This window comes from Polistes dominula, unplaced genomic scaffold (assembly GCF_049000335.1).
Source record: "Polistes dominula isolate Pdom_NZ unplaced genomic scaffold, Pdom_raw_medaka contig_18, whole genome shotgun sequence".
NCBI lineage: Eukaryota > Metazoa > Arthropoda > Insecta > Hymenoptera > Vespidae > Polistes > Polistes dominula.
Genome location: NW_028301164.1, coordinates 2,438,540 through 2,458,527, shown reverse-complemented (window position 1 = coordinate 2,458,527; position 19,988 = coordinate 2,438,540). Strand labels below are relative to the sequence as shown.

Below are 19,988 nucleotides of genomic sequence, written 5' to 3'. Positions count from 1 at the left end.
TTTTATTAATTTTAATATTATACAGAATGTTTCTTTTACATATTCTTAATGTAAATTTGATTTTTAAAATAAGTACATAAACAAAAAGTATTTGAAAGACTGAAATTTAAGAACTTAAGATATTCTTCAATTGCGGTCTTTTACATTTACATATATAAGTATTTCTTTCATTTGTTTAACATAAGTATGAAAAAAATCTTCACAGAAATTTGCAAACCTCTGCATAAGTTTTGAACTTGTCTGCCACTGAAGTAACTTCTAGAGTGCAAAAAAGAAGAATTAATAAATAAATTAATAAATAAATTAATAAATATATTAGTAATTAAATTAATACTATTAAATATAATCAATAACATTTGTATTAATCCTCTATGGGTCCATAAAACTTTTAGATCACATTCACAACATTAGGTTACATAAAAATTTAATAAAATATTATTATAGTATAATTAAAATATTAAAATATTTAAATAATTTAATAAAAATAAAAATAATAATAACAATTAATAATAATTAATTATTAATTATTATAATATTTTAATAATTATTATTTAATTTATTTACCAAGTGCAAATTGTTTTACAAAATTTGTTTTTTTTTGCCATAGTAAGCCGTTGATTTAAATTGAAAAGTTCATAAAGTTGGATTAATTTATAAGAATTATGTTAAAATTATGTTCAAAGTTCATTAAGCTCATTAAGTTCAAAGTTATAAAATGAATTAATTATAATAAATTTATTTTGTAATTGGCACAATATATAATTTTCTAATTGTTGATTATCCATTGCACAAATTGTTTTACACTTAAGAAAAAAAGTTGGTGACCCATAGAAAATTAAAAGTATGTTTTAAATTTGTACGTACATGAAATTTCGTATGATGGGGAATCATCTCTTTGCGGTTATCTCACAAATAGCCGAATAACAATATCCGTATCGATTATTGGTTCGGATAAAAAAGACCGTGAGAGGGATCACCATGTTCCACATTCACAAGTTTTTTCATCGAAAACTGCACTCACTCACACACTCTCAGTCTTTCACTCTTTCTCTCTTTCTCTCTTTACATTCTCTCTTTCGCATAGTATCGAGAAAAAGAGAAAAAAGTCGATACATATTTTGTACTTTATTTTTAGATTATAATAGAACCTTTTCAAAAGAATCCAAAGACCAAGAGCAAAGGGTTACCCCTATCACCCCGTTAAAATGTTGGAATTTGTTTGACATAAAAAATAAAATGTTTGGAAGTACAATCCAATTACTTATTTTTAATTAAAATTCTTCATTCGATGTATTATTCAAACTATTTGTATTTAGAATATATACTTTTTTTATTTTTATCCTATTTTTATTTATTACTTTTTCAAAAAGACATATTAATAATAATAATAATATATATATATATATATATATATATATATATATATATATATATATATACAAATATTCGTTAATCTAAATATTATTATAAATTAATATAAATATAAAAAATATTCTTATAAATAATATAAATACATTTAGAATATTATTATATATGATATTAATCTATATAATTTATAAATATAAATTAATATTATAATATAGTAATATTAATATAGTAGATTAATATTATTATATATAATTTATAATATAAATTATTATAATATAAAATTATATATAATATTATTATAATAATATTGTTAAAATTATATTAACACATTCGCGACCGCTGACGTAAAATTCACGTCATTTGAAATTTAACAAATTTAATATAAACAAATTTATATATATATATATATATATATATATATATATATATATATAATTATATTTTATTATATTATTATATATTTTATTATTTAAATATAAATTTAAATATAATTCATAATTTTTGCCGTTACTCACAGTATTAAAAAAGAAAAAAAATTTGCCTGTCGCAAATGTGTTAATATTATTATAATAATATTATTAAAATATTCGAATAAATTAATATAAATCGAAAAAAAAAGAAAAAAAAGAAAAAACTATTCTTACAAATAATATCAAAATATATAAATATTCTTCTAAATTAATTCAAATGATTACAGACATATTATATTAAACTTTCATTTAATGGTTGACAATTATGATTGATCGTTGTTCTGAAGGAATAAAATTCGTATTATAAAGTATTATTATGATTGATCGTACTTACGTTGCTTGTTGAATGAAATTAATTGATTAATTAATTATTATTATTATTATTATTATTATTATAGTTGTTCGGATATAGAGACTGAACCAGATGTTTGTTTAAAGAATAACCCCCCTCCCCTATACACACACACTTATGATATATCGTCATCGTTGTCTGATTCGGGTGATCGGTTCCTTTCTACGATTATTACGTAAGGATCCTAAATGCGGTATATATAGTATCAGAGGTTCGAAAAAGTATGCCCCATTTTAAAAGGCACACACACACAAAAAAAGAACAGAAAAAATTGAATTTCAAGCAAGCCGATCGAAAGGGCGTCGTTTCACGTCGTTGCTTGCTTGCTTGCTTTTACACGCAATTGCATGCATATATTTACGCATGTAATATTTACATGCACGCGATCTGTACTATAAACAGACAGACAGACAGACAGACAGACAGATAGATAGATAAGGCAGCTCGTAAGAGGATTATGACATAGTATTTTCATAAATTGAAATCTTTCTATTTCGATCACAAACTCGGCAGTTTAGAAAATTAATAAAATAAAATAAAAAATACAAATCTAAATAAAAATCTAAATAAAAATTGGACAGTTGTTTTTCACGTATCCGTCATTTGATCGGTTATTAATTAAAAATTAGTTAAGAAAAAAAGAAAAAACAAGGTATAAATTTATATAACTGACAAAAAAAAGACAGAACCAAGTTAAACCACCCTGATTTTTATTCAATTCTATACAATTGAAGAAAAAGGGGATCCCATATTCTGATGGACCCCTATATAACTGTATCAACTAATTAAAAAAAATAAAAATAAAATAAAATAAAATCTGTGTCATGTCAAATGTCAAATTAAACATATGTATTAGATGTTTTTTTTTTTAATTATTTCTAATTATAAATGAAAGCCTCCTTACATTGATTACTTTTGATTATTCTTCGCGTTCATCGAATGATTTGAAAACAAACCCCTATATGATGAATTGTATAAAATATTTAAAAAAAATAAAAATAAAATCTGTGTCATGTCAAAAGTGTTAGATTAATGTATTAGATGTTTGTTTTTTTTTTTTTTTTAATTATTTCTAATTATAAATGAAAGCCTCCTTACATTGATTACTTTTGATTATTCTTCGCGTTCATCGAATGATTTGGAAACAAAAAGGGAAAAAAGGAAAACTACGCGTAGGATGTTCCTTATCTGAAAGAGTTCTGAAAGAAGGTGGCAGATGGGGGTGAGGGGGAGGGGGGGAAGAATTGATAGTAGAAGGAAAAATGAAAGAATGACATGAAAGAATATTATATACCGTAAGACTCGTAGAGAAAAAGACGTTTGAATGCAATATCGACTCTTTCTCTCATTCAAATCCGAGCTAGCAAGATGCATGTAGAAAAAGTACCGTTTACGGGAACACAAGTTTTACTTTAGTACCCGACATTGAAAATGAACACGTTTCACGACATTGAATGAATGAACAAACAAAACAAACAAAAAAGTACTTCTCTATATTTTTTTTATCGATATAAATGTAGATGATCTACCACTTATGGGGGGAAGGGAAGGGAAGGGAAGGGAAGGGAAGGGGGATGGATGACGTGACGAATAGAATTTATATAGGATGAACTAAATTCGAAAAGTAAAATGAATATTAAAAAGAAGAGAGAAAAAAGAAAGAGAAAGAATGTTGAAAGGGAAATCGATAAAAAATTGGAAGATTGGAAAATTGGAAAAAGGAAGGAGAGGAAATGAGAGATTTTTTTTTGATTGAAAATCAACTGTCTCTGTGTTTCTATCTCTGTCTGTTTGTCTGTCTGTCTGTCTGTCTGTTTTTTTTTATCCTAATGTCATTTTTTTGGTCACGAATTAATTACAATCACAAGAGTAGTATTTTCTTCTAATATCAAATCTCATATCATTTCGTTCAATGGTGAACCTTACTAGGACACGTCGCCAACGTGTATTTGTTCCGATCGATGGAAAGGACAGGTTTCAAGTACCGGTTTTATTTTTAAAAATAAATTTACGTAGGTATTCGACTATATATATATATATATATATATACATGTTACGATCAATCTACAAAATCCGGGCATTGTATGGAATTCTATAACATATATGATTGTGATAATAATATATATGTATATATGTATATATATATACATATATATTATAATATAATTTTTATATTTTTATATTTATATTATATTTTTTATATTTATATTATATATATTAATATAATAATAATAATAATAATATATATAAATAGTATATACTATATTATTATAATATAATATATAATAGTATAATATTATATATAATTATATATAGTAATATAGTATTACAATACTATATTATATATAATATAATTGTACTATTATATATAGTAATATTATATTTTAATTAATATAATTTTATAATTAAAAAAAAAATATATATATATATATATATATATATATATATATATATAATATACCACTTTACTTTAGATGGTCAAAGTTTAATGGTCTATCAAAATGTTTTATTTGATTAATTCGAATAAGAAATAACTTTTGAAATACTTTAGAATTTCCTAACGGTAAACACGTGAGTAATTTTAGATAACGCTAGAAATGAGATATTTTTCTACGAAAATTGAATCACTACATATATCTATCATTTTCCTTATCATTTTATAGCTTTTTTTTATTCTTTCATTCGTTCTTCTTTATATCTTTTATAAGAACTTGACAAAGAATAATCTATCTCGTATCGTTGCATAGTTAAACTTCGTTAACCAGAAACAACGATGATGATAATAAAAGAGACACTCTAACGAGTGTAGTATGGGCTGTTCATAACTGTGCAACATTACGAAATCAAACATGAAGTCAATGACTCATTGACTCTTTCTGAAAGTATCCAAGTTCTATCAAGAATATAAATGATATCAATTGATAATTTAAAATCGATAAATAATAAAGATAACTACAAACATTTATTTATCAACATAATGGCTAAAAATTATTTATTTATTAACAAGTTTCACGCGCCAAGACCCTTTTTCTTTTTACCTGACATTTCATTCAGGTCATTTAATTTTACTTTAACAAAATCAATCATTACAACACGTGTAATTATTAATTATTGTTAAATATAACAATTATAAATAAACTTATGTGTGCTTTGTTCTATACTGCATTTTGCATAATCCATCAATATTTTAATAGAAATATTGATTTACAAAATGGAATTTGTTATAAACATATATTTTCAGAGTATTCAATAAATATGTTTAATAGAAAGTGTATCACCACACGTCGTACACGTTTAAACTTGTTCCTCAGGCCACGTGTACCAACGGTGGTACATGGGACAAGGAACGACGTATTAATGAAATTTGAAATGTTAATCAAGAAAAAATTTAACACTTGTTGTTCTTACGTAAAAAGAAAATTGTTCAATTTTCATTTGAAAAAGTCCTTCGATTATTTTATTGAGACAAAAAATTAAATACGAGTGTACTCATCGAATAACCCTAATAAAATAATAATGTCGATTCAAAGTTAAAAAAAAAAAAAAAAAGAAAAGTTATTAAACAATATTTGATTTTATTTTTATTTTTTTCGTCTTTTTTCCAAATTGTGTCGAGCTACTAATTTTTCGTATAAATGTATATATAAATCAATGTCACATTATAGATAGTATTCCAAAAAAAAAAAAAAGTGGAAAAAAAAACGTAAATGAAAGTAAATGAACGATTAGTAAAAAAAAAAAAAGAAAAAAAAAATAGAAAAAGAAAGAAACATATGGTGTGTAACAATTTGTCACTGTCAACTACACACCACCAACATTCAAAGTTTCAAATTTCAATGAAACTTAACACGCTTGAGTGGGGGATTCATTGACTCGGGAACTTTGGTGAGTACATACGTGAGTTCATACGTGTGTAATAAAGTTATATAAATACCGTCCATTAAAATAAAATAAAATAAAATAAAATAAAATAAAATAAAATAAAATAAAAATAAAATAAAATAAAATAAAAAAGAAAATGAAGAGGAAAAAATAAAAAAAATAAATAAAAAAAGAAAAAAAATGATGGAAGATATTGGACGACCGACTTTTACTCCCTCTGATTCCTTTCCTCCTCGTCCTCCTCCTCCTCCCCCCAAGGGAGGAGGGGGAAATTTCTTGACGTTCACAGGTGTTTTTGCACGATATTGCTTGTGATCACGAGACCAATGACTTCTAAGAAATTAATGTAAATCTTATCAGATCTAAATGAATCTCATATGACAACAGGTGTAACACACATTACGTGCAACATTGTGTACACGTTGAATTTGAACGAATAAAAATCATTCGAATAAAAAAGTGAGAGATAGATAGATAGATAGAGAGAGAGAGAGAGAGAGAGAGAGAGAGAGAGAAAGATAAATATTATTAATAGAATAAACTAATAATAATTTTGAATAATCAATGCAACATTGTTTTTTTTTGTTTTTTTTTTTTCGATATTATTTGTTTTATATAAGAATAATAATTTTAATATTATTTCATTATTAGCACAGTGAACTAATAATAATTTGAATAATCAATTCAACATTATTTTTTTCGATTGTTTTATATTTTATTATAATAATTTTATTACTATTTAATTAATAATTATGTAATACATCTACGAACTTTTAAATAATAATAATAATAATAAATTTTATTGAAATAATAGATATATAAAAATAATAAAAATAATAATAAATATTATTAAATATAATAATAAATTTACATATATGTGTAATATGTGTCAGTAAGACTATGTCAATGAATTGAATTAAAAAAAAAAAATAAATAAAATAAAATAAACTAAAAAACAATTTTGTGATGTATTTAATAATAAAAAATAATTTGTTAATTTTTTTGTGGTTGGATTTATATATAGTTCACTGTAATAATAATTATTTATACCCATGGACTAAAATGAATGAAATAAAAAAAAAATAATAATAATAATAATAATAATAATAATAAAGCATAAATATGTATAAAATGAATAGATCATTGTGAAACTAGAACGAAATATTAGAAACACAGTTGAGATCGAGAATGGTCGAAGTGGTTTGTTCCTACTGTCTTCCTCCCTCCTGTCCTCCCCCTACCACCCCCTTTATTCCCTCTCCTGTACGTTCTTCGTCATCGACAACGGGTCATCGTCCTTACCTCTCTCCCTCTCTCCTCTCTTCTTCCTCACCCCCCCCTCCTCCTCCTCCTCCTATGGCATATATCACACAGCCGCGAAAGTAAAGCATTAAAGAGTGCGTGTGAGTGGAATAGGTGATGCATGTGCATGCATCGATGCATCCAACTGAGAAAGAAAAGAAAGAGTGAGAAAGAAATAAAAAAAAAAAAAGAAATATATATATATATATATATATATGGAAAAACTTGACCCTTGACCCTTGTAAAAGAAAGGAGGAGAAGTAGATACGATAAAAATACGTCGATTGGGTTTGATATAAATGTCTTCAATATTTTTTATTTTTTTTTTTTTTTTTTTTTTTTTAAGAATAAAAATAAGAAGTTTGAACATAAAAAAAGAAATTAGTTTTAATTAACAGTAAATAATTCGTTTCTTTTCTTTTCTTTTCTTTTCTTTTCTTTTCTTTTCTATTATGTTTTTTATTATATTAATTATTTATTAGAATTTAATATTTCAATAATATAAAAAAAAATATAAAAATAAGTTTATATAAATTATGAACTATAATGATATAAATTGTTCTATATAAAAAAATATGTAAAAAAGAAAAATTGTAAAAATTTTTACTTTTTTTCTATTCGCACTTTCTTATATTTTATTATATTATTTTCTACTTTTTTTTTTATTTTTTTTATTTTTTTTTTTCTATATTCGTTGTATTATAAATAAATTTTATTTATCTATTTGTTTCTCTGGGAGTATATTTTCGTTTCATTATTTGTTATTTGCTTTCTATATTTGTTACAAATAAATTTTATTTATCCATTTATATATCTCTAGGAGTATATTTTCTTTTCATTATTTGTTATTTTTTTTTTTTTTCTATATTTGTTGTAAGTAAATTTTATTTATCTATTTATATCCCTGAAAGTATATATTTTATTATATTTTATTATTATCATCGTGTATTTTATTTATTCTTCTTCTTCTTCTTCTACTTTTAAGAATTCCTATCAACAGAATCCCCATGTGTATATATATATATATATGTGTGTGTGTGTGTCGTTCATAACGGATTCAAAGACTAGGTCTAGATTGTAGAAAAGTAAAGGAAAAAGAAAAATAAACCTAACTAAACGCAAAACCGGACTTTTATCGTTATCAGTGAACGGTGAGCAAACTAACACGTTTTCGTTGCTAACATCCGTGAGGGTAGAAAAGAGAAATCCTATTTAGAAATTTATTTTTATTTCTCATAAAAGAAATGAAATGATATTAAATGAAAAATTATATTTTATTTACAACTAAAAGCATAAATTAAATTATTAATATGTATTAATAAAAAAGTAAAAATAAATATATATATATATATAAATTATGGACTTTAATAATATTATTAAATTATTTAAATATATATATTAATATAAAAATAAATTTTAATAAATTATAAAAATAAAAACTTAATTTTTAATAAATTATTAAATTATTTAATAAAAATTTAATTTTAAATAATTATAAAAATTAAAATAAATATATATTAATTATTATTATTTATTATAATAAATATATATATTAATTATAATATATATATAATATCATAAATTAATTTTATTAAATTATAAAAATAAAACATATATAAATTATGGGACTACAATAATATATTACATAATAATTAATAATATTAAAATAATAAAAAATATATATTAAATAATTTTATATATATATATATATATATATATATATTTGTGTGTGCTCCTATTTTTTTTTTTTAAATTTCACACACACGAATACGACTGTGCACCCTCGTACCTACAAACAGGAATACAACCTTCCTATACTTAATATCCCGGATATCCGTTATTAATAATCGATATCCGTTAACATAATTACGGTCCAATCATTGTTACGATTTTTTATTCGTAAAAAATACTTTAACATTAATTTCATAATTTGACATACATCTATTTTATTTATTTATTTTTTTTTTTTTTTTTTGATATCATCTTCCCATCCGGCTAGATATTATTCTAACAGACAAAATGATTATTCTAATAGAACACAGTAACCACCAATACGGTTGGTTCATGTATATTATTTTGTTTTTGTGTGTATGTATGTGTGTGTGTGTGTCACTTATTCTATTTAAAAAAAAATAAAATAAAAAATAAAATGAGAAAATGGTAGAAGTATACGATAACTATGACGATGTTGTTTCTCGACTCCCAAACGCGGAAGGCAACGAGTTCATTTCAATTAGGGCCTCGTTAAATACTTCAATATAATATAAACCCTCCCCCTTTATTTCGGATGAAATTTATGATGATATGAAGAAAGAAAGAAAGAAAGAAAGAAATAAAAATGAATGAAATGGAGACAAAATAATAGCTGGGTGAGTGGGGGGGGAACATAAACGAGACACGTTGTGTTACAAACAAGATAACGTTGGGTGTATCGTACAATTTCTATGCTATTACACTTTATTTCTTTCTTTTTTTTTCTTATTTTTCCCCCCTCTCCATTTTTTTGTTTTTTACAATCTACAACACCTTTTATACCTTTCGTGATTCGACAACCAATAGCTTGTTCTGTTTTAAGACCCCTATACAAGTGAAAACATGTTCGACGTATGTACGCATGCATGTATGTACCGGCAACATCAAAAACATCGATTTTTGATTAGTTTGTCGAGTGATAAATTTGAAAAAAGAAAAAAAAAGAAAACCCCAAAGTTGCAATAAATGTGCTTTGTTTTTTTTTATTTAGCCAATCGTACGAATTATTATATTAATTGGTAATGTTCGTAAAATGAAGAAATTGAATGCAAGATTAGAAAAGGATACCCCAAAGTTGAAATAAGGGTGCTTTGTTTTTATTTTGACAATCATACGAATTATATTAATTTTAAATTAATATTACTACAATTGAACAATTAAGTGCAAAATTTAGATTAGTTTGTCGAATAATAAATTTAAAAAAAAATAAATAAATAAAAAAAGGAAACCCCAAAGTTGCCATACGTGTGCTTTGTTATTTATTTCGACACAATCGTACGAATTATATTAATTGTAAATTAATATTACTAAAATTGAACAATTAAGTGCAAAATTTAGATTAGTTTGTCGAATAATAAATTTAAAAAAAAAATAAATAAATAAAAAAAGGAAACCCCAAAGTTGCAATACGTGTGCTTTGTTATTTATTTCGACACAATCGTACGAATTATATTAATTGTAAATTAATATTACTAAAATTGAACAATTAAGTGCAAAATTTAGATTAGTTTGTCGAATAATAAATTTAAAAAAAAAAATAAATAAAAAAAGGAAACCCCAAAATTGCAATACGTGTGCTTTGTTATTTATTTCGACACAATCGTACGAATTATATTAATTGTAAATTAATATTACTAAAATTGAAAAATTAAGTGCAAAATTTTGATTAGGTTGTCAAATAATAAATTTGAGAAAAAGGATACCCCAAAGTTGAAATAAGTATGCTTTGTTTTTATTTTGACAATCATACGAATTATAATATATTCAATGGAAATTAATGTTCGTGAAATTAAATAATTGGATGCAAGATTTTGTTTAGTTTGTCGAATAATAAATTTAGAAAAAAAAAAAAAAAAAACTAAAAAGGAAACCCCAAAGTTGCAATACGTGTGCTTTGTTTTTTATTTCGACAATCATACGAATTGTATCAATTGGAATTTAATATTCGCAAAATTGAGGAATTTAATGCAAGATTTGAATTAATTTGTCGAATAATAAATTTGGAAAAAAATATAAAAAAAAAGGAAACCCCAAAGTTGCAATACGTGTGCTTAGTTTATTTCGACACAATCATACGAATTATATTAAATGAAATTGAATGTTCATGAAATTGTGTAATTGGATGCCTAAACCACGATATTGTTCGTTCACCTAAATTTTAATCAAAGTTTCAAATTCTTTTCAATTTGTTTTCGTATTGTCTATTTTTGTTTTCTCCAATCATTCGAATTTAATTCTTTCAATAATCTGATTATGTAAATTGCAACACACATTTCTACCATTTAAAACCTTTTATGAAACCCCAGCATAAATTCTAATTTATTTCTACGTTATATATTGAGAATTATTTTCAGTTATTTGTGGTAAGATATCAAAAATTGAAAAATCTTTAGTAATCTTTTTAACTTTTCTTTTTTTTTTTTTTGCAACGATGCAAATTATTCCTTATGCCAGATTTATATAAATTGCAAAGTGTGCAGTAACATGCATCGATTCTTAAGTTTCATAAAACCTACTATTTCAATTTACCTTCACGTTATAGATTGCATTATTCTCCGCTTCTTATTCTTTTCTTTTTTTTTTTTTTTTTTTTTTTGTATGATACTAACATTGAAATACCTCAACCATTTTTTCTTTTCTACAATCACGTAAGTTATAATAATTTCTAACACTAAATTACATAAAGTGCAGTATACGTCATAAAACATAGAAATGAATGCACGTATCGTATATTTGCACCGTCTATTAAAATAACTTTATCAATTTCCTATCCACCAAAAGAAAAAAAGAAAAGAAACAACACAACTAAAAAATATCTCAACATTCACTGTCTAATCCTAGAAAAAACAAATTCCCATTTTTAATAACCAAATTAATATAAATTACGATGTTTATTATAAAAACATAGAAATAAATACAACACCTATCGCATATTTCCACCGTTTATTAAAATACCCTTTTATCAATTTCCTACCTACCAAAAAATAAATAAATAAATAATACAACTAAAAAATAAATCTCAACATTCATTTGCTAATCCGTGGAAAAACAAATTCCCATTTTTTAATAACGAAATTAATATAAATTACGACGTGTATTATAAAAACAGAAATAAATACAACGCCTATCGCATATTTCCACCGTCTATTAAAATACCTTTATCAAATTCCTATCTATCAAAAAATAAATAAATAATACAACTAAAAAATAAATCTCAAATTTCATTTGCTTATCCGTGGAAGAACAAATTCCCATTTTTTAATAACGAAATTAATATAAATTACGACGTGTATTACAAAAACATAGAAATGAAAACAACACCTATCGTATATTTCCACTGTTTATTAAAATACCCTTATTAATTTCCTACCTACAAAAAAAATAAATAAATAAATTATACAACTAAAAAATAAATCTCAACATTCATTTGCTAATCCGTGGAAGAACAAATTCCCATTTTTTAATAACGAAATTAATATAAATTACGACGTGTATTATAAAAACATAGAATTAAATACAACACCTGTCGTATATTTCCACCATCTATTATAATACCTTTATCAAATTCCTATCTATCAAAAAATAAATAAATAATACAACTAAAAAATAAATCTCAACATTCATTTGCTAATCCGTGGAAAAACAAATTCCCATTTTTTAATAACCAAATTAATATAAATTACGATATGCATTATAAAAACATAGAAATAAAAACAACACCTATCGTATATTTCCACTGTTTATTAAAATACCTTTATCAATTTCCTATCTATCAAAAAATAAATAAATAATACAACTAAAAAATAAATCTCAACATTCATTTGCTAATCCGTGGAAGAACAAATTCCCATTTTTTAATAACGAAATTAATATAAATTACGACGTGTATTATAAAAACATAGAATTAAATACAACACCTATCGCATATTTCCACCGTCTATTAAAATACCTTTATCAATTTCCTATCTATCAAAAAATAAATAAATAAATAATACAACTAAAAAATAAATCTCAACATTCATTTGCTAATCCGTGGAAGAACAAATTCCCATTTTTTTAATAACGAAATTAATATAAATTACGATATGCATTATAAAAACATCGAAACATATACACCTGTCGTACACTTCCACCGTCTATTAAAATACCCTCATCAATTTCATACACCTTACACAAAAACAACACACACACACACACAGAGACACACATAATAAAAAATATTTCTTACTATCATCCTAACGCTAGCTTATCTAAAAAGAAATAAGACACCAACTCTTATTCTTCAATTTTCAAAACGAAAAAAAAAGAGATGGTAAAAACAACACGATGAAAGGAAAGAGGACACACGAAAGAAAGATGATCGGTGTTGAATTAATCCTTATGCATAAGGACTTTCTCGTTTATGATACAATATGCATATACATATATATATATAATATAAAATGTAATAGTAAGTAAAAAGTATTATTTCTCTTTGCAAAGAGACAGAACTGAACTTCTTATTTCTTGGTTGGTTTCACGAGTGGTCCCTTTTATTCTAAGAACGTTAATGACGCATACTGTACGTTCCTCATCCTTCCGGTCGAGATTCTCGACCTCCGAGTAGGCACACACACACATATATATCTATATCTATACATAAACATACATACAAATAGATATATGCATAGCATACACACGTATACAAACAAAATTCTCTATACGAATCGTTTTTCACGCTCTCGAGTCTTCTTTCTCAAGGACGACCTCGCCAAAGAGAATTTTTTCAAGGTGAATCACCATTATCTATCTATCTATCTTTCTTTCTTTCTTTCTTTCTTTTTCTAGCTAAGGCTAGGTAACTCTCTTGCTATCTCTTTTACTCCTTTGATGTTTTGTCTTCGTTCTATGAGAAAGAGTTAGAAGAAAAGGGGGTAAAAAAAAAAATAAAAATAAAAGAAAAATACGCAGGTGAAGTTAAAAGTCTCACTCTCTTTTTCTCACTCTCTTTTTCTCTTTCTATTTCTCTTTGTTAAAAGGGAAGGAAAAAGAAAGAAAGAAAGAAAGAAAAAATAAAAAGGAAAGATCTCGTCATGTCTCCTCTCCCACACGTCACGTCGACGACGACGACGACGACGACGACGACGACGACGTGAAAACCGACACAACACGTCGTCCATTGACGATTACACGCTGAATATAATTTATATATTTTTCTTTTTTTTTTTTTCACTTTTTAAAAATACTACACAGAAGGACTCTATCACAAAAATCCCCGGGGAGTTTAAAAAAAACATTTTTATAATTTATCCTACGATTGTAAATTGTGCAACTTTAAAAGTATTGACAATTGGTTTCTAATCGTAATAATACAATTGAAATGTGATATGTTCAATAACTAAACTAATACATTTAAATTTTCATACGATACGATTATAATTCATTCTAAATAAAAAAGAAAAAAATAAAATAAAAGATAGAAATATTTGTGTTATGCAAAAGTTGGGTGACTGTTATTTGTTACATTTGATTGCAAGAGAATTCTATGTAAATTTCTTTTGTAAAATTAATTGAAAATATTTGATATAACAAATTTTTATCTAATATAAGAAATAATATATTTCCAAGAAGAAAAAAAAGAGAAAAAGAAGGATAAAGATTGAATTTAAATTAATTAGGGAAAATTAATTGAAAATCTATCGACACATTGATAATTAATTTTGATCATGACATCGATAAAAAATGAAACATCGAAAAGTTTAAAATTATTATACAAATTATTATAAACAGTTTAAAATTATTTGAAAAAAAAAAAAAATTGAATAAAAAATATTTAAAAAAAACACACACACACACACACATTGAACAATTAGAAATTGTTATACAAATTATTATATAAACAATATACCAATTATTTGGGGTAAAAAGAATTGGAAAAAAAAAAAACAAAACAAAATATGAACCAAAATTGGTTTTACTTTAGAATTAAAATAAGAAAAAAAACTTTCTACTTATATTCAATATAAAAATATTTTCATTGGAACTGATAATAATATGACATAGTTTCTAAAAATGAAAAGATAAGATTGCACGGAATGTTTGAAATACGAAAGCTCATATATATATTTTCTTTCTATTCTTTACTAGTAAATTGTGTGTTATGTTGTGTTGTGTTGTGTGTGTGTGTGTCTGTATGTGATATGAAATAACGCGTTTTAATTTTTAATTAGATCTAACGTGTGTTCCAATAAGTATTTGTCTAGACACTCGTTATTTTTTTAAATCATTAAAGAAAAAGAAAAAAACACTGTTTATTAATCTGTTAACCGGAGAATTTCATTTTTAATTATGCAGCTTTTTTTATATATTTATTTATTTATTTATTATTCATTATTATATTATTATTAATGCTGAAAATAAATGAAAAGACTATGAAATATATATTTTTTTCGTTTATTTATATATTGGGTTGGCAAGTAAGTAATTTCGGTTTTCTAATGTGTAAATACTTATATTATTTTATAATACAATAATATATATATATAATTTTATAATAACTACCGAAACTACTTTCTTGCCAACCCAATATAAAGTACAAAGGTTTGTACCTTTAATTTTAAAGCAATACGTTTGACGTAATAATACGTCCCACCCGGTTAATAGGTTAATTTTATTAAATTCTTTTTGTTCCTTTCCTTTTTTTTCGTTCTCATTAGAAAAAACCACGTGCAAAATATAAAAGATAGAAAACGTGACAACATTGTTGAGACTATGACGATGACGATTAAACTTCTCTCTCTCTCTCTCTCTCTCTCTCTCTCTCTCTCTCTCTCTCTTTCTCTCTCACTGGAGTCTTCCCTTCTGCCCACGTGTTAGACAGAGAGAACGAATGTTAAACGTTTCCTCTGACGTCATTGACGATAGTAATCTCTTTTTCGTGTTTTCCTAGGATCTACCGGATGAAAGAACAGAATACAGATATGAGAAAGTTATTTCGAGTTATTATTTTATCTAATAATATTAATAAATTATTATTCAGTTCATTTTTTTATATATATATATATATAATATATGTATGTTTAATTTTCTTTTTCGATAAAATTAAATATTTAATTTTATAATGAAATATAAGTCATTTAAATCATCCCATAAAACGATTAATTATTTTCAGAATAGTTCGATGAAAATTATTAATGCTACACGATTATTAATAATATTGTATATATATATATATATTATTTATCTATACATAATTTAAATAAAATAAATAATAACATAAAATAATATTTAATTTAAATATATATAAATAAATATATTATAATATATATAATATAGTATATAATATTATTAATAATAATATATATATATATATATATATATATACAGTTATTATATTAAAATAATACATATAATAACTGTATATTATTTATTTAATTAATTTATAGAGGAATATATATATATATATATATAATATAGTATAATATATAATTCATTTAATATAATAATTAATAATTCCTATAATAATAATTAATAATTCCTAATATAATAATTCCTATAATATAATACTGCAATTTTCTTACCACGTTGCAAAAAGATTATATATATATATATATATATATATATATATATATATATATATATAGTTTTTACCTCTATAAATTAATTAAATAAATAATACACAGTTATTCTTTTATCCTCAATATTGATAAATAATTTATTCCATTCGTATCTTTTTTTTTCATTTCTTTTTTTTTTCTTAGAATATCTTCAAACCAAAAAATTAACATTAATCGAACGCGTCCGTCCGTTGCGCACATTATGATGTAAAGAATTTTATTTTCAAATCTAATCAACATATTCAACTTGTTATTTCCTTCCAGACGAAGAATATACGTCACTTAGAAAAGTGCTTAACTGCACTTCGAATGATTCCTAAGCACAAAATAAAAACACGGTCATCGTTCAAACATCATACTGTATTCTACTTGTCGATGATATCGCTTTAGAGAAAAAAAAAAAAAAGGAAAAAATAAAATAAAAGACCAAAAAAAAAATGTAGAAGAAAGATTAAATGTATCGTAGTATATGTTCGATAATTAAAAATTAACTAGAACGATCAATTAAATAAATTCAAATCCGACGAAACGATAAAAGGTTTCTCGTAATCGCATGAAACATATCATCATTCCGATTCAATCGACTAATGAGCTTTGGATTCGATAGAAATTGCGATTAGCAATTGCAAGAACGTTAAAAGTTTCTGCAAATTTCATTCGCATCATCATCATCATCATCATCATCATCATTATCATCGTCATCATCATAGTTGTCGAACTATTATACGTTCTGCATGACTAGACATCACGTAAAACCTGACGCATAAATTTTACCTTAATTTTTTCCTGGTAAGAAAAAGAAAGAAAAGGAAAGAAAAAAAGGAAAGAAAAGAAAAAAAAAAGAAAAAAAAATACAAAATAAATTTATCTTACGATGAAAAAAAAAACAAGAATTTGAAATATTTTCTTCCTTAATCATAATAAAACGACGATATTTTTCGTCGAAATTATTTCAATTATTTATATAAATCATTGCAATGTAATATATTAGATTTCAAGTAAAAGATTTTAATGACAATTCAACGAAGTTTTGTTATTCTATTATTATTATTATTATTAGATCAAATAAAATATACATATATATATATTTTATATGTGATCTATAATTAATTATATAATTTATTATAGAGTATTTTATAATAGTAATTGTATCTATAATTTTTTTGTTTTGTTATTGTAATATTATTAAATCGAGTCATAAATAACTTTCGTATTTTATGAGACAAAGAATGGTGTTTTTGTCACTAATAAGTGCAGGACACTTTTCATGGAGTTTCTTTGTACTCTTTGTATCTGTTGGACGTATATCAATTGAATTTTGCTCCAATATTACCTTTAAAAGGTTCGTCAAAGTTGAAAAAACGTCCTACACTCGGTTCGTCTTTTATGGTCGTATCTTCAGAATGGAATTTTGCAAACCAATTTCTGACTGCCCTATCAGTTATCAATTCTGCACCGTATACGCTGCATATTTTTTCAGCTGCCACTTTAGTGCTATTACCTTGTTTAAATTTTTAAAGCATAACATGTCGAATATATTCACTTTTTACTATCCATTTCAGAAGTTAAGAAAAATGGTTAAACAATGGTAACATTGACTACATAAAAAAGTTGACAGAAGACTAACTGAATTCTCATCTATACAGTGATATCAAAAATCTGTTTGTTTTGGTGATTTATAGTAGGTAAATATGAAAAATAGTTTCTACATAGTTGCATCGAAAGTTACTTATGACTCGACCTAATAATATCATAAATAATTATATTATCTGTAATTATATTTTTATTATATAATTTTTGTTGTTTTGTTATTCTATTAAATAAAATATATTTATATTATATTATAATATCTAATAAAATATATATTTTATATAATCTACAATTTATATTATATAATTTATTATAGAATTTTATAATAGATTATATCTATAATTTTTTGTTTGTTATTGTAATATTGATTTAATTGATAATTATATTATATATAATTATATTTTTGTTATTGTTATATTATTAGATCAAATAAAATATATATTTTATATAATCTACAATTTATATTATATAATTTATTATAGAATTTTATAATAGATTATATCTATAATTTTTTGTTTGTTATTGTAATATTATTAGATCAAATAAAATATATATTTTATATGATCTACAATTTATTATGGAATTTTATAATAGATTATATATATATATATAATTAAATCAAAAAATAATAACCACGATTTTATTACAAGATAAAGAAACCAAAAAGAATTTAAAGTTCTTCCTTTTTCAATCATACCGTTATTTTAAACTACACGGTTTAGAAATATATATATATATTGTGTGTGTAATATTTGTACAAGTCGAGTAAGTTCTCTCAACGATTCAACACTTTTGATCCTAACTAAATAAAGAAAAAATTACGTAGATTTTATCAAACAATAATGAAAAACAAATATTATTAAATTCTTCTAACTTGAATCATACTACTAATTTAAAATTAAATAATTTAATATTAATATACGTGCCTGCATTACGCGTACACAATTTAAAATAAGTGATGTTAATATAATTGAACTGTTACTACTATATTTTTTTTTGTTTTTCTTGAGGTTTGTTTACCCGGGCGCTCAGTCTCTGGACCATTGTACCCGGGCCCCTTGCGGGGAGAAACCTATGACCATAGCGGTCCCGCGGGCAGCCCCGACCTCCCTTGCAAAGCGCAGGAGTCTGGCCGCCCCTGAGCCCACTAGGTCGAGTTACTACTATATAATATATATTAATTATATTAATATAATTGAACATATTTTATAAACAATTTGTAAATAAAAATCTATAAAATAATCACGTATAATCTCGTGAAATGTTATTGAAATTATAAGATTGAATTAGAAATAGTTCTTGCTCGTTACGTATCTCGTAATACAACTAACACACCCGTAGATAATAAGTATATATGTATTTAGTTACATTTAGTAGTATTCTTCAATCAATTACTGTATATATAATAAACGTGTATTGGTATTCAAGTATTTACAGGTATAACAGGAGTGGAATCAGTCGCATGTTAAAAGCATAGAAAAACTTGTCTGACCATTAAGTAATTGCCGACAAATAGAAGATCCTTCGATCGATCGATAGATCGATATATAGATAGATAAATCGAAAAAAAAAAAATAAAAAAAGGATTATTGCAAAAAGACTTACTTTGTAAACTTGCCCGTACGTTCCATTACCAACAACTTCGATCAGCTCAAATATCCCAGCGGGTTCCTGTAA

At 24.2% G+C, this 19,988-nt stretch overlaps 1 protein-coding gene across 3 annotated transcripts in view; it reads right to left on the bottom strand.

The window, feature by feature from the left end:
* Positions 1-19,988, bottom strand: part of msn (serine/threonine-protein kinase msn) — a 63,299-nt gene that overhangs the window by 39,605 nt on the left and 3,706 nt on the right. For all 3 annotated transcript variants that reach the window (XM_089178919.1, XM_089178920.1, XM_089178921.1), the window contains exon 2: positions 19,917-19,982. In XM_089178919.1, the coding sequence (XP_089035045.1) occupies positions 19,917-19,982 (66 nt within the window). The remainder of the gene's footprint in view (positions 1-19,916; positions 19,983-19,988) is intronic.